The sequence below is a fragment of the Phaseolus vulgaris genome, chromosome 8 (genome assembly GCF_051622355.1).
Source record: "Phaseolus vulgaris cultivar YP4 chromosome 8, ASM5162235v1, whole genome shotgun sequence".
Taxonomy (NCBI): domain Eukaryota; kingdom Viridiplantae; phylum Streptophyta; class Magnoliopsida; order Fabales; family Fabaceae; genus Phaseolus; species Phaseolus vulgaris.
Window position 1 is genome coordinate 43,809,668 of NC_143505.1, and position 15,471 is coordinate 43,825,138.

A 15,471-nucleotide genomic window follows, 5' to 3' on the forward strand; every position below is an offset into this window, starting at 1 on the left:
TTTCGTTGCAACTGGTTTTTGCAGCAATATTTCAAGTGCACCTTGGTTAATTGACAGTGGCTGCACCAACCACATGACACATGACAAGGAACTCTTCAAGGAATTGAGAACTACTGATATTAAAAGGGTGAGGATTGGAAATGGTGAACACCTTGCAGTAAAAGGAAAAGGCACAATAGCTATCACAAGCTATAAAGGTATAAAAATCATTACAGATGTTCTTTTTGTGCCCGAGATTGATCAAAATCTTTTGAGTGTTGGTCAATTGTTGGAAAAAGGCTATAAGGTGATGTTTGAAAAAAAACATTGTTTAATCAAAGATGTTGATGGCAGAGATTTGTTTAAAGTTGAAATGAAGGGAAAAAGTTTTGCTCTCAATCCAATGGAGGAGGAGCACATTGCCTTTAAATCCAAAGAAAATGTCACAGAAATTTATGTACCTGACTTGAAGAATAATATTCTCAGTATGGGAAAATTATTGGAGAGTGTTGAAGCAAAATATGATAACCTGGAAAAAAGGTTTACAAAATTGGAAGAAAAATATGTTGATATGAAGACAAGGAAAGTAGAGTCAATCAACTTGAAGAACTCCATTTGTTGCTTTTGGCACAAAAAGAAAAGGTGAATGAATTACAATTCAAATTAAAAGCCCCTTTTGGTTCATCTGTTTTACTTGAAAATAATGGTTTTGATTTAGGAGAAGACCATAAATGGAATGGTGTTGAGACATCATCTGAAAGGGAAATATGGTATAATCATTATCTTCGAAGCTCATTGAAGTCAAAGTCTTTCTTAAATCCTTTTAATTCAAAGGATGAAAGTGGAGAAGATTTTGTTTGGAAAATTAAAAGTAATTCAATTCAAAATTCTGCACGGATTGGTGCAATGAAGAAAATTGAAGTTGCTTCTAATCAAGGACAGTATGGTGGCTACTGGAAAAATATAATATTGGAGGCAGTTGGGGTAAGGAAAAAATATAAAGTGTGAGCGATAACAATCAAAATGAAAAATATGAAAGGTTTGAGTTTAAGGGGGAATTTGTTAGCATTAAACTCAAAGTCGTCAGCCGTCATCAGTTTTATTTTAGCATTTGAATAGCCAATAATTATTATCTTTAATTCTAGTTTAGAATGTCATTTATACTATGATTTAAATGTAAATTATAGTATAGGTTTTATGATAGAGAAGGTAGAATTTGAGAAGTCTATTGTAAGACTATTTAGAGAGATTGTATTTTTATTTGAAAAATAGCAGTGAAATAAAATATATATTTTCTGTTCACAAATATCTTGCTCTGTTTTATTCCCTCAACACCAACAATTATATGGACTAGATTAAAATGATCGGTACAAATCAATTCAATATTGATAACAGACTAATAAACTTAATATTTGATTACAACCTGATTAGATATTAATCTATGCCCAAAAATCTATAAATATAGTTTTATTCTAGAGGTAGTATTCACTTAATCTCATTCATTCACTTGAATATTCTTATATCTCTCTAAGCTCTTACTAATTTGAGTGTCAGATAATCACCTTGTTTTTAGTGTTTTTAATTCTGCTTTTAGGATTTTCGCTTGAATAGTGCATGTTTAGAAAGAAACACAACATAAATGACACTATACAAAAAAAACACTTAAAATTAACATAACTCGTGAAAAGGAAGCATATATATTTCACCAAATACAACAATATTAAGAAAGCAAGCAGAGGCAAAGTGTTGGTGATTGGTGAGCTGCACCCGTTACAGAAAGTCATACACCAACCATACTCTCACCATCCTCATATCCCTCGTTGCTTCTCTCTCGCTACACTCTCTGCATTTAAATTTCACACTTCATCAGATCGACCAAAAGGCTTTCTAATATGATTCATCGATCCACCATGCCTTCTCTCCTCATATGCATGATTGCTTCTTTTGCGTCTATCTACGTTGCTGGAAGGTTTTCTTTTTCATTTTCTTATTTCTATGTGCATTAAGAATTGGTTGAGTTTCTGTTTTCAATGTTTCTTTTGTTTTACCACGAGAAAAGTACAACTTTCAGCAAGCTACGTTACTGAAGTTCTTAATCTTTTCTTCGCTAGATTATGGCAGAACACTGAGGACAGGATTTATCTCGTAAAAGAGCTTGAGAAGTTTATAGGGCAGGTACAATAATACTAGCACACATATATGTTCAATTTATGATTTATTTTATTAGGTTTCATTTTAAAAATATGCACAATAATCATGTCTTTTCTGCAAGTAGAATTCAACATTTCAAATTCGAACTGTATAAATGTTAAAAAAAAGATGTAACTAGAAGAAAGTCCTTGAAACTGTTAAGTTTCTGGCTGAAAACTAGTCATATGTTAACCAAGTTTTTTGCACTAATAGTTGTGCAATGGTTTTAGATCGATTTTCGCAGTGTTAGAGTAATGCTTTGTGAGTTGAAATCACGTTCTAAGGGCACAAATTAATCAATGGTTATCAGTTTTGGAATACTGTATGGGACATGGACATACACAAAAAGTAAAAGCTAATACGTTACTTTACGAACAATGTGATGTGACAAAGAAAAAGGAAACTCTTCGCAGACACTCCACCTAGTCATTCATTAGTTGATTTCTTACCTTGTCTTGATATTCTATATAGGGTGATTTTTTTTCTTTAAAGAGTGTTGAGAAACATTTTTATATTCTATATTTGCTTAATGGCATTGGTATTTTATATTATTCCATATTTATTTAAACTATTCTAGAGTAAATATTTTTTTAATAAAATAATTACTTATTATAGTTTTTAGCGAATGTTTATTTTTTTCTTTTCAATGTCAACCTATCACTAAACAAAATAGATGTGGTAGAAAACAGAAACTACTTTTAATTAAAAAGGTTACTTTCTTTTTTGCAGTAAACAAACATAATAAAATTTAGATTAATTGTATTAACTACAGATTGTGTTTAGAATGAACTAGTAAGATTTTGAAATGCACTTCATTTATTTATTAAGATATTGATTTGAATCTCTCTTTCTGGTTTTTGGTTTCCTAAATTGACCGCAATGTTTTTACGACTAGGGAGAATCTTCATTATCAGTGGACGATACATTGAAAGTCATAGCCTGCAGGTAAATTAAATCAAAGCGTAAAATATGAGAAAAAAAAACTTAATTACCATATAATTTAACTAATAATAATGTTCTTAAATTTCTTAATTTCTTTGATGCCCATAATGTGGAAATGCATAATGGTTAGGGAAGAACGTAAGAAGCTTGATACCCTTGAGATGGAGCTTTCTACAGCTAGAAAGGAGGGTTTTGTTTCTAATCATGCGATAGAGACTAATAAGACTTACTCTAAGAGAAAGTCATTGGTGGTTATTGGAATATTTACCAACTTTGGCAGCAAAAACAGTAGAGATGCAATTCGTAGAGCATGGATGGGAACTGGTAAGTATACCAATTTTTATTTAATATTTTCTTATAATGGTAGGAGAAAAAATGTAATATTAGATTATACCGTTTTCTTGGATTATTTGAAAAAACGATTGGACAGTTCGGGATCACAAAGTGTCCATGATCCTAACTAATCTTCTATTTATAGATACTACAAAGGAAAATTTGCGAAAGAATGCTTAATAGATTAACTCTATGCAGGTACAGCTTTGAAAAAAATGGAAGAAACAAAGGGAATTATCACACGATTTGTTATTGGAAGAAGGTTTGAATTCTCATTTTTTGAATTATTCTGTTCTGGTTTTGGGAGTAAACATTTTGCAGCTGGAACTGGAATCTTTTTTGACAAATATATGTAATGTTGCAGTGCAAATCGTGGGGACAATCTGAACGAGGACATCGATCGTGAGAATTGGCAGAATAATGACTTCGTAATCCTTGTGCGTATAACTAAATCAAGATTTTTGCTTCATCAATATTCTTTACATTTTTCCAATTTATTAGGATATATGACATGATTGCGGATTCTGGTTTAAGAAATTTGTCACCGCTTCTGCACATTTGAACAGAGCGTCAATGACTATGTTAAGTTATGAAATGTTTAAATGAATAGTTTGAGGCATAGGTTCTTAACCTGCTATTGTGATAGTTTGTTCCGTTTATTGTGGGTTGTTAGCAGGATGATTATGTAGAACCAAATGAGGAGCTCCCAATGAAGTCTAAACTGTTCTTTGCTGAAGCTGCAGAGAAATGGGATGCTTACTTTTATGCTAAAGTGAATGATGATGTTTACGTAAACATACGTCAGTTTGTTTACTCTCAGTCCAAATCCATTTTTTAGTGTCTAAAATGCCTTGGAAATTACTTATTTCTTCTTCAGCAGGTGCCTTCGGAGCTACACTTACCACTCATTTGGACAAACCTCGTGTTTACATTGGGTGCATGAAATCAGGAAAAGTTTTCTCTGAACCGTGAGTACCCTTATGGAATACAGTTTTCTGAAAATTTATGTTATTAATGGTATGATTCTAATACCATTGTCGACTTTGAACTTCAACAGGAACCATAAATGGCATGAAGCAGAATGGTGGAAATTTGGTGACAAAAAAACGTAAACGAGCAGTTTCAGTGAAATTGAGATGTGAAACCCAATATATAAAGTTATTAAATCGATGTCTACTTTCCGACAGATACTTTCGTCATGCATCAGGAGAGATGTATGTAATATCTGGAGCTCTGGCAAAATTTATTTCAATAAACAAGTGAGGACACACTCTTCTTGGTGCAGCATATTCAAGTTAGGAAGTTAATGTTGATGCAACTGGAGATTGAATATGTACTTTTGAGTTGTCAGGTTTATTCTTGGTACATATGGGCATGCTGATGTTAGCGCAGGAGCCTGGTTTATTGGGCTTGATGTGAAGCACGTTGATGAAGAAAAGTTTTGTTGTTCATCTGCCTCACAAGGTCTCCCTCTCTCTTTCTCTTTATATGTAGGAGAAATATTAAATTCTATACTTCAAAATCACGTGTGAGATATGCTTTTTTTTTAAAAAAAAATTATTGTAATTTTGGTAATTATATTTTAAAAAATCTGCAATTTTGGTTTCTAATTTTAGTTTAGTTTCTGAACTATTAATCATCATTAATTTTGATCTTTGAACATCTTTTTACACAATTTTAATACTTAATTTTTAATTATCCATAACTTTATTCAATTTTTTAGTTTTAAAAGTATATTGAATTATTATCAAATTTCGTTTGCTAACAGATCCCTATCTTTTTCAATCTTGTAAAAGAATCACCATTGTCATGGGTTTTAAAAACAAAACAAAGTTAAGAATAATTAAAGATTAAAGAATTACAATTGTGCATAAATAAATCAAGGAATTAAAACTATAGATAACTAAAAAATCAAAAGACTAAAATTACAAAAAAATTACGAATTTTGTCAAACTTAAGAACTAAATTAAACTAACTCAAATATAAATTATTTGATTACTTCTTTATTATTATTATTCAATTTTAATTAAATTGGAAGGAAATAATAATATGAAATTATAATTTATATATTGGATAAACAAAATTAATTTTGTATATAAATTTTTGAATGGCAGTTAGAACTGAAAATTATGTGTTATTTACAGGAGCTCTCTGCGCAGTTGTTTAGAAGTTATTGTTGCGGTTGAGCTGTCTGCTCTGCTGGTTCCAAAACACAACAGCTCAGCCGTCCCAGTCTCTACCTGCTACTTATAATCAAAGTGGTTAATGGGTCACATTATTTCTAATGCTTCTTTTCCCCATCAACCGCCACGCACTACTTCTGCGAGTCTAGATTTTGATCATATTCAGATAAACAAAAATTTGTAAATATTAGACATCAAACTCCTTCTCAGTCCCTTAAATTATAAGCTTCAGTTTGGGCTTAATTTCATCGTCAAAAAAGCATCAGAAGCAAAAATGTACTTAAAGGGCCCTTAGTTAAGATGATTTTAAATTTTCTATAAATTTTTTCATAATTCTTTTTCTAATAATGGTTCTAATCGAAGTTGTTGGGAAACACATACATGTTGCTGTACGTGTATTTGACGGGAAAGGGGGGGAAGGAAAAAGTAAAATGGAAGAAATCTTACAGTGGATCAAAAAGTAAAAATATATTATTATAAATGAAGAAAAAAAATATATTTAAATCAATAGTTATTCTTTTTTTTTTACAAGAGTTTACTCCATCGACACTCACGATTCAGCACTCAACATAAGGACTTATTTTAAATTCTCTATCTTGGTTCGTCCATCAAAATGGCGTTGCTACGGTAACAGTAATAATAGATTTTAATAAAAAAAAACAACATTGCATTTCTAAGATAAATGTAATAAGTGTACACGAATATTAAAATAGGGTTTTTATTTGTATTCTCTATACAAACACTTAAACTATTGAGAATCCCCTTCTCCCACACAACTAAAACAAGAGGAGCAGCTTTATAGACAATAAAATTTACATATATCACTAAATTTTACTATTATTTATCATCTAAAAACACACCAATCTATTATTTATCAATAAATGATGCCTAAAATATATACTTCTGCGTGTTCATGATGAACCGTTAAGGAAATGAGCTAATGCCTTGTCAGTATCATTATCATACATAACCAAGGCTTCAGCAACGCTGGTCGACGAAAATCCCATTTCACGCAGAAGAGTATAGCTCTTTACAAATTCCGGAATCTTCAAATGAATAACGCAATATGTCAGTAAATTATTAAAGCAGTGAATATTGCTATACTCTTCTGTCAGCTAGTCCTAGTTAGGCTAGTGGCAATGCAAAATAAAGGACTGTGGCAGTGTTAGTCTAAAGAATGATAGGAAATAAGGTCCAAAATATCTAACAAATTACTTCATCAGGGAAATGCTCCAAACAACCTTCGATGCACAGAAAGGGCTTTCCTCCAATTAAGTATACGAATGACAGTTTAAGTTTATTTGAACCAGAGGCAAAGCCAAGAGTGAAGTAGAAAAGCCCCAATGGAATATGGTCAAAACTAATAGTCTCATCTCACTAAACTTTTAGAGATATATAGCATTGAAGCATAAAGCACATCATGAGCATTTAAACATTTACTCACCCCATCCAGACAGAGGGAGGGGAGATCAGATACAGAAGACAAATATATCAAGCAAGACGTAAGAAAAGTTGTATTAAGTATCCATGGAAGTTATAACTATTTAATTGACCAGTTTAATCAATACTGTACATGAAAAACTCACAATTTCACATAAAGAAAATAAAGAAGATAAAAACCACTTGAGTTCACAAAAAAATAATTTAGAAAGTTATTTGATAAGCACGATCAACAAAGAAAAAGATATCTGGCATATCTTATAACTCAGATAATGGTCATATTTTTCGGCAGAGCTGCCATTTTAACAATAAATCCATAAATAATACAAGGATAAAGAACATACCTTGGCAGGATTATCACCATAATTTGCAACAGCAATGGCAACAGCATCTCGGCTGAGCCCCATGGCAATATATTTGCTCACAATGGGGTCTGAAACAGAAACCTGTAAAGAAAGTAATGTTTGAGAATTGGAAACAACCAAAGATGTCTCTATGTATAAAAAAAAACACTTACCATCAAACATATTATGGACTAGCAAATAGTAATGCTATAAATTCCATGTAATAAATTCTGGAGAAACACATAATTAACACAACCTACAAATGCAATGCAACAGCATAAATTGGAATTTACTGTAAATCAAGAAGTTACCTTTGGCGAGGCTGATTCCGTAACCTTTGGAAGATTTTCCATTCCAAACTTGCTCCAATTTGGGTTTTCCTTATTTCCCTCAGAGAGGATTTTTCTCTCCAATCCAAAATCAAACTGGAAGTTGCTACGTTGAATATCTCCAGAATGTGGTAACAAATGGGGCTACATTACAACATTGGAAAAACCATAACTGTCAAAACAGACCCAAGCCATTGATAGAGAGCTTGCATCCTTTTATACATGGCCAGGGACAGTACAAAAACAATGAAATTTAAGTAATAACAGGTTCTTATCAGCTAGCCATATAAGTTTAACAATTTTATAAACAAACTAGTTAAAATCACAAGTTGAAGTTAAATTTTCTGATTTTGCGATTTCATGGAGCTTGTGGGAGTTCAATCACAAGCAGAATAGGGTTTCTGTGGGATGGGATCAGTAATATATTCATGTAAAATCACAAAATTATAGACTTCTGTGATTTTTTAAGTTCAATTTCTCTGGTCAGATTCTCACACGATTAGGAGTTGATTCAAGTTGTGGATTAAAACCCAAGCCCCTTTCTACAATGAAACCAAAACCCATTTGAGCTCAAACTCATATGTGACTTTTCTCTATCTCTTTGCTTTGTACACACGTGAACCCTAGCTTGCCATTGACAGGAGAATTCTCAGCTGATCCTCAAGGCCTCCACCATGCTAAGGAACACGTTTAAAAATTGGGTTCTCAGAATTTTCTGTTTCCAATGTTTTGCACAGGTTTAATTCAAGCTTCAGTGGTCTTGGGTTTTCACTTTTCAGTATTTAAACTTTCGGGTGTTTGGGTTTTTATGTTCTTTATTGGTGCTTGGATTTTTCTGTTTCTGTGCTTTGCATGGGTTCAATATTCGAGCTTTTGGGGTCTTGGGTTTATCTTTAAGGTGATTGAGATATCAATTTTCGGTGTTTTACCTTTAGGGTCGGATGTTCCATTTCAGTATTTTGCACAGGTTGCCTTTGAGGTCTCCTTTTGCTCCCCTATCACTTCCTCTTTGTTGCATCATCAACATGAGTTCAAGTGTTGGAGCTGCTACTTCTTGGTAGGGAAATGCTACTAAAGCAGCCAACTGTAGAGGTGCCTCCTCAAAAAATTAGCATTCTAAAATAGTGGAAAAAATGCTCCAGGAAGTGGTATTGATGTGGCCTGAAAGTATGGAATGTCTTAAAAAGAGATCCTAGAAAATTTCGGTGCAAATTCTGTTAAGAAATCACAATCAGAGGGGTTTACTGCTTGAAGCACACCGTTTGGCTGGAACCCAAAAGGATTGTGGTGTTTATAAATGTGTTACTGATGAAGTGAGGAAAGAACTAGATGTTTGATGACGGGGATATAGAATTAGAGAAAATGTTTGATGATGTTTTGGGTTTGTAGCAAAAAATAGTAAAGAGGTCAAGCATCAGTGACGAGGATGTAAAAATTGAAAAATATATCAGAGGTCAAGCCATCTAAGTGTTCATGTTTAGTAGTTGTTATTTAGTACAGGTTACTTCCTACTGGTTTAAATTATATTGCTTTGTCACTTATGATGTAATGACTTGGTTTCCTTCCTATGACTCAGAACTTCAGTTTAATTAAGTATTTAAAGTGTGATTCAAAGCTGTTTTATATTGTTTATGTTATTTAATTTGCATACATATCAATGTATACAAGTTTAGTAATATATCATAATCTATGTTACAATCCCACAATTTAAAATCTTGTAACCTCTTCCTGATCCTAAGTACAATCTCAAGTTTGACAACCATGGCATAAATAACATAGAATCAATTGCTCCTGCTAACTGCTATTAGCTATAACAAATCTTACAATAGCCATCTCATAAGCCAATCTTCCAAAATTTCTTAAACATTTCAAAGCAAAGCAACAAAAAACAAATTAGACAACCAAAGACGAGACATGTTCAGCAACCCAGCCATCGTGATTCCAGATAGGGAAAAATGAAAAATCAGAACAAATTAAACTCCCACAATTGTTAATAGTCATTGCAGCATTAGGAACGAACCAATTAACTTAGGAAATAATATTAATACAACAAAACAAAAGGAGTGGCAACAAAACTTCACTTTCTCATCACAAAGAAGAAAGCGTCCAAACGGGTAATCATGGTGAAAACAAGGTCCAAATGCGCATCGCAGAGGAAACATGCCAATTAAAAAATGGCACCTAACTGCAGAATGATTGGTATTCACGCACAAGCATCGAGGACCCAACATCAAAAAGCCAAGGACTCTATAGTTTCCAGTTAGACACATGTTTTGAAAGCATCTTTTCTGTAGAACAATACGCTTCTCTGTTAAAAGCTCTCTCAGGACATTCAGGAAAAAAGCCACAGTATTTTAAACCAAAATAAATTAACCCACACACCCAATCTTAACTTTAAGAACTTAATCTCAGCAAACGTTTCATATCCGAATCTCAATTTCAGCAAAACTCACCGGCGGAGTGATCCTATATTCTGGCTTTATGAAAACTCTAATACCCAATCCCGCTGCAGAATCCAAAACAGAAAAAGTCAACACAGCAAATCAATAAAAAGAATTAGCATACTCAATGCATGCAATGAACTGTCTTATTTGTCTGTTGGAAACATTGAAAGATGGGAGAGAGTAGTGACTTACGAGAAGAGGAAGGAGGAGAAGAGTGGTGCGGGTGGGAGGGGCGTGCGGCGGCGTGGCCGTGAGGGGCGATCTTTGGGTACATTTGGTGGGAGGATGGAGAGGAAGAAGAGTTGTAGAGTGGAGGTCCGGTCCTGAAATCGTAGTCCATAACCTACGGAACAAGAAAAATGAATTTTCTGGAAGCGTAATGTGAGCCATGGGATGCGTCTAATAGTTGCCAACACCGCGTAGGTGACAGAAAACCAAATCCCAAACCATTAATATTTCTTTAATAGTTTTTTAATTATTTGAAATTCTAAATAATTATTCTATAAATGAATAATGATTTCTTAACAACTAAGTAACAATTTCTCTTTTAATAACAAAATATTATTTTCAAATAATATTAATAATAATAACAAATATAAAGAAAAATTTAATATAAAGTAATAATATATTTCATTGCATTGTAGTTGTATAAAATGGTAAAACTTTCAAAATATCATGACTCGTTATATATTGGAGAAGCATTTACATACTTTTCAAAAAGCTCTCATAAAAGACATTTACAAACCTTTCTAATTTAATTTTTTTTTTTTATATTTAGTATCAATATTTTTTATGGATAATTACAAAATATATTAAATGATGCAAACCTGGTTTTGAATCGTTACTTGTTTTGGAGTTTTTAATTTTGAATGGTTTCTATGTAGGTAACGAGGGAGTTGGATGAAAGTAGAATTTAGATTAGAAAGATGACTTTAATATGTGAAAGTAGGGGTTTAGAAGAGATGAGACCAACTTCTTAAGAGTCCTAGGCTAGACATACAAATTGGTGTTAACATAGACTGAACTTGAGTCAAGTGAGACAACATTTGGGCATAATTTTTTTATTCAATTCAAGTTGCATTTACAATATGCCTAACATACTTATTTATAGTACTAAGGGCAGTTAAGGTGCAATTTTTAATCTTAACACACTCCACTCCCATGATGACAAATGTCTTCCTCTCATTAGAGAAAATCCTCTCAAATTAGAAGTTGACAAGTGACTCTTCTTCATGCATTCGTTGTCAGACCATGTTTTTTGTTTGCACTCTAGACATTTATTTGAGCACTCTAAACATTTATTTGTCCACTCTAGATGGTTTAGAGATGCATTGGGTTCAAAGAGGCTCAATTGTAACTCTAGCTAGACTTTCTTTTCCTATTTACACCCTACTCTAATTGACTCAATACATGGCCCACGAAAACTAGCCTAAATAAAACCTACACTACTCTGCACAAATTTTCGATGCTAGAGAATTTTGTGGGGGCTAGATTGTCCTCCATCATACCCTCTCTATTGAGAAGGATATATTGATACAATCCAAGTAGCTACAAAGATGACCAAGGAAGCAAACGACAAAGCACATGGTGAACAGTCATCTTAGCGAACAATTCAAGACCTCACTAGAGGAGCTGGGCATAAACCAGCACACCAACTATTCTTCCTTTTGTTCTTCTTATAAGATACAAATATGTTGTAAATAATTTGGACTCTCTTGAGGGGTCCAAATAGTATAATAAGCTAAAATAGGTCCCTATAGCATAATAGAGGGTGTAGTTATCATTTTAGCTTGTTTCTAAACCTTTATGAAGGAAATTTGACCTAGTTTCTAGATGAACAAGCCTTGGGTGCGATTTTGACTTAGTCAAACTCTAAAGGTATCCCCTCACACATTTAACACCCTACTCTTGCCCTTCTTGCCCACTAAGGCACCCATCCTATAAATAGGGTGCCTTACTGCATGTATTTTCAATGTGAATTTTGAAAAGTAAAGAAACTTTGCAAAATTTGTGAGAGATTATAGTGAGGCTTGTTTTCTCTTTACATTGTCTTATCTTGAAGAGTGTGAGGCTCTCAAGTGGCGCCCCTTCCACTCATCTTGGTGTCCTCCACACCCCAGGTGGCGTGATCATCCTCACCATCCCTTCCCTAAGTTCCTTCTTCCATTTTTCCTTTCCATTTTTTCATTCCATTTATGCTCTTTATTTTTATATCCGTCCTTGAATTGTGTTCTTGGGTTTTGGCTCATTTATTGAGTATGGATCGTCATTTGGTTTGGCAATGACCATCATTGATGCTTACCATGTTTCCATTTCATTTCTGCAATTGCATTCCATATTCACTATATCTTGTTTTTCCATTTTTGCCTTTGTGAAGTGAACCTTCACACTTACTTAACCATTTGGTTAAGTTCGTGTCCAGTGGGAATCTTCCTTAGGTCCTCACCATTAATTGCTAAAATCTCAATCTTAAGTAAAGTGTCACATCTAAAAATGGTTAAATCTAAAATCAACGCACATCATATATCCTTATATCTGCATTGTTCATTTCATACAACAACCTTATTATTGCATATATTTGATGTTTTCCTCTAGAATCAAACATTCATCTGAAATAAACACTAAACAAATCAAGTGGTATATTTACATAAAGGTCAAGAAGAACAAAGTTCTTCAAGACATAATAATCAATTTTTGACTTCTAAAGTCCATGTATTTATAAAAAAACATAAGTTGATGTTTTTAGTAGCAATTTTATTTTTATTTGTTTGTTTTTCTGTTCTTCGTGGTTGTCATATTTCTTGAAATTTTTCAGTTTCATTTGGAAACTCCATAAAAGATTTATTTGGAGAAGAGGTTTTTGTTCTTGTCGGTTGACTCGATTGTCTTCGTACGTCTACGACGATCACACGTCCAATTCTTTCTGCCTTCGTTCGTGCTTTCATGTGATCAAACACCTGAAAATGCAAAGACAAAGGGCGCCCTAGAGGCCGTTTGCACTCCAACGCTCAAGTCAGTACTGGCAAAGAAACACCAAAACACGTAGCCGTAAAGCTCTGTGTAATCTGTGTGTGTATTCGCGTAAATGTTGTGTACCCTATTAGGTTTATTACTGCCCTTTATATACTCTAGGGTTTACGCTGTTTCCGCTAACCGCAATTATGGTTACTGAGGGTGTGCCTTAGCGCCGCTATCACCCACTCTTAGGGAAATCTGGTGCGTAGGGCTCCCTTACTGGTGTGCAACCTTTGACGGAACGACCACCTGGGTACCAACTTGCGCACCTAATCTCTAGGGCCATCCGTCCTGGGAGTGCCCTAGCTATTCACGTGCCATGCATGCAGTTTACCCCTGGAACATGACCCTCACGGGCCTGATCTCTTCCAGTGTCTCTTTACTTGTGTTACGCCTGAACGCGTCATCCACACCACACGCATGGACCCCTCGTGAGCTAGGCTTCTCCCTAACTGATAACTGGCATGTGGTCTGGGATCCACCTCACATGGCCCAGCTCTGTTGTTTGGGTCACTGATGTCTGATGTCACATCGCCCTCACTCTGTTGCCGAGGACACATCAGCACATCCTGGTGATCGACGCCTGACCACTCTTCGACACCTTGGCTCACGTGCCTTGTGAGACACTGGCCCATGTCGCTTGTGGGATCCAGCTTACGTGGCCCACCATTACTAGCGGTCAACAACGTCCGAGGATTGGTCGGTACATAAGCCCCCCAGTCTCGAGCTGTAAGTTGTTCAGCGAAGAGACTAAGTCCTCGCCTCTGGCGACCTACGTGGCTCTGTGTGACGGGACGTGAACAGTGCACCGAAGTGACGCTTCTATGTGCCCGTTTTAATCTGCACACACGTGTCTTGATCAACGGCCAGGACTTAACGTCGCTTGCGCTTCTTAGTTTACGTTAAGTTTTCGTAAATGCGCGCTTCAATTACTGTTCCATCACTTTCTGAAACACCTTTGATTGCTTCATCTTCTTCCTCGAGCGCTCTCATTTTCCTTCTCCAAAGACTAGAACTTTCAACTCGCATTGATCGAAAGGTATGATTTTTATCCGTTGATCGCCCTTATTTTTCGATTCCGCTACTTGAAATTGCCTTTTAGATGGCTAGAACCAAAACAACCTCAAACCCTCCCCCTCAAATCAATTACAAGGCCCTCTACCCTTGGGCCTCTGAGGACCTCCTTGTTGAGACCTCTAAGCTTACCTCTAGTGAGGATGTGGCCAAGCACCAAGAGGACGAAGTCGCTCACATGATCCGCTTGTTTGGGGGGAAATGTGATGCTTATATCACTGTTTGCCCTTGTGCGGAGGGCGAGCCTGTGTGTGTCGACGACCGCGTCAATTACGGAGAACCCTTCTTCTTCCTCTACGCTACCATCTTCAAGCGGATTAAACTCCGTTTGCCTCTCACGGGGTTCGAGCAGGCGCTCCTAACCGAAATAAACGTGGCCCCTACTCAACTGCACTCCAACGGCTGGGCATTTGTAAGGGCGTTCACAATCCTGTGCAACCACCTGGGGTTCACTCCTTCTGTGGACGTCTTCCTCTACTTCTTTGAGGCTAAGAGTCCAGGGAAGAAGCTTTGGGTAAGCTTCAACGGTGTGGTGGGGAGATCCCTTCTGACCCTCTTTCAGCAATTCTACAAGGGCTTCAAGGGGAAGTTCTTCAAGGTGTGTTGAACTGCTCATGACCCCACCCTACTAGATGGGTTTCCCCTTTACTGGGTGGGGGAACTGAAGTTCAAGAGACCAAGGAGTCTTGAGGATCTGATTCCCCCCGATCGTGAACTATGCTAGCTTCTCTCGAGCTTGGGAGTGGTGTTCAACACCGCTCAGCTGATCAAGCACGAGTTCAACCCCAAAGTCCTTAAAGGCTACATTGGTATCAGTTTCTGCCTTTTCTTAGTCTTTAATTGCGCTCTTGTTTCTTGTAATTGCTCTTGCATTGTATAAAATCTCATGCTCATTGTCTTGGTGTAGGTATGATGCTCAATGAGAAGAAGAAACTTAGGCTGGCCGAGGTTCTCGCTCGCCGTCAAGGTGCTTCTACTGATGCTGGCCCCTCAACTGCTGCTCCTACCGATGCTAGCCCCTTGCCCAAGACTCTCCCAACCCACCTGCTGCTGTGGTGGCCGTCGACTCTGACAACGAGGTCACGGGGGAGGGCATTACCTTCAAAAGACTAAGGGCTGCGACCTCGCACTCCTCCACCGAAGCCCCTCCTTCATCATACCGGGAGCATCCCCCTAGCGCTTCCTCTCCCCACGAACC

The 15,471-nt window shown here is 35.9% G+C and overlaps 2 protein-coding genes across 7 annotated transcripts; one reads left to right on the forward strand and one right to left on the reverse strand.

Annotated features, from left to right (window-relative positions):
• Positions 1–1,716: 1,716 nt before the first annotated feature.
• On the forward strand, positions 1,717–5,960 carry LOC137824357 (hydroxyproline O-galactosyltransferase HPGT1). Of its 6 annotated transcripts, none has more exons than XM_068629987.2 (12): positions 1,717–1,948; positions 2,091–2,154; positions 3,065–3,114; positions 3,242–3,435; positions 3,643–3,706; positions 3,809–3,881; positions 4,121–4,244; positions 4,325–4,412; positions 4,502–4,552; positions 4,632–4,703; positions 4,796–4,908; positions 5,589–5,960. In XM_068629987.2, exons 1-12 carry the CDS (start codon positions 1,872–1,874, stop codon positions 5,609–5,611), a joined length of 993 nt encoding a protein of 330 aa, XP_068486088.2. In that variant the 5' UTR covers positions 1,717–1,871; the 3' UTR covers positions 5,612–5,960. The 6 variants fall into 6 exon arrangements, with proteins under 6 accessions (XP_068486088.2, XP_090150074.1, XP_068486087.2 ...); XM_090293948.1 differs by having other exon boundaries at positions 4,118–4,244; positions 4,322–4,412; positions 5,589–5,742; XM_068629986.2 differs by having other exon boundaries at positions 4,118–4,244; positions 5,589–5,742.
• Positions 5,961–6,271: 311 nt separating this feature from the next.
• LOC137824358 (uncharacterized) lies at positions 6,272–10,661 on the reverse strand. Its single transcript, XM_068629988.1, has 5 exons — positions 10,377–10,661; positions 10,194–10,246; positions 7,723–7,884; positions 7,412–7,513; positions 6,272–6,673 (listed from the first exon to the last, which is right to left on the reverse strand). Exons 1-5 carry the CDS (start codon positions 10,522–10,524, stop codon positions 6,539–6,541), a joined length of 600 nt encoding a protein of 199 aa, XP_068486089.1. The 5' UTR covers positions 10,525–10,661; the 3' UTR covers positions 6,272–6,538.
• Positions 10,662–15,471: the final 4,810 nt, after the last annotated feature.

What these genes read in the sequence shown, in the direction of transcription:
- LOC137824357 (XM_090293948.1), top strand. Translation starts at nt 1,872, where the DNA reads ATGATTCATCGATCCACCATGCCTTCTCTCCTCATATGCATGATTGCT. An exon ending in TTGAGAAGTTTATAGGGCAG is followed by an intron (nt 2,155 to 3,064) that starts GTACAATAATAC and finishes TTTTACGACTAG; the next exon opens with GGAGAATCTTCATTATCAGT. An exon ending in AAATTTATTTCAATAAACAA is followed by an intron (nt 4,704 to 4,795) that starts GTGAGGACACAC and finishes TTGAGTTGTCAG; the next exon opens with GTTTATTCTTGGTACATATG.
- LOC137824358 (XM_068629988.1), bottom strand. Translation starts at nt 10,524, where the DNA reads ATGGACTACGATTTCAGGACCGGACCTCCACTCTACAACTCTTCTTCC. An exon ending in CGGAATCAGCCTCGCCAAAG is followed by an intron (nt 7,514 to 7,722) that starts GTAACTTCTTGA and finishes CTTTCTTTACAG; the next exon opens with GTTTCTGTTTCAGACCCCAT. An exon ending in ATGGTGATAATCCTGCCAAG is followed by an intron (nt 6,674 to 7,411) that starts GTATGTTCTTTA and finishes ATTCATTTGAAG; the next exon opens with ATTCCGGAATTTGTAAAGAG.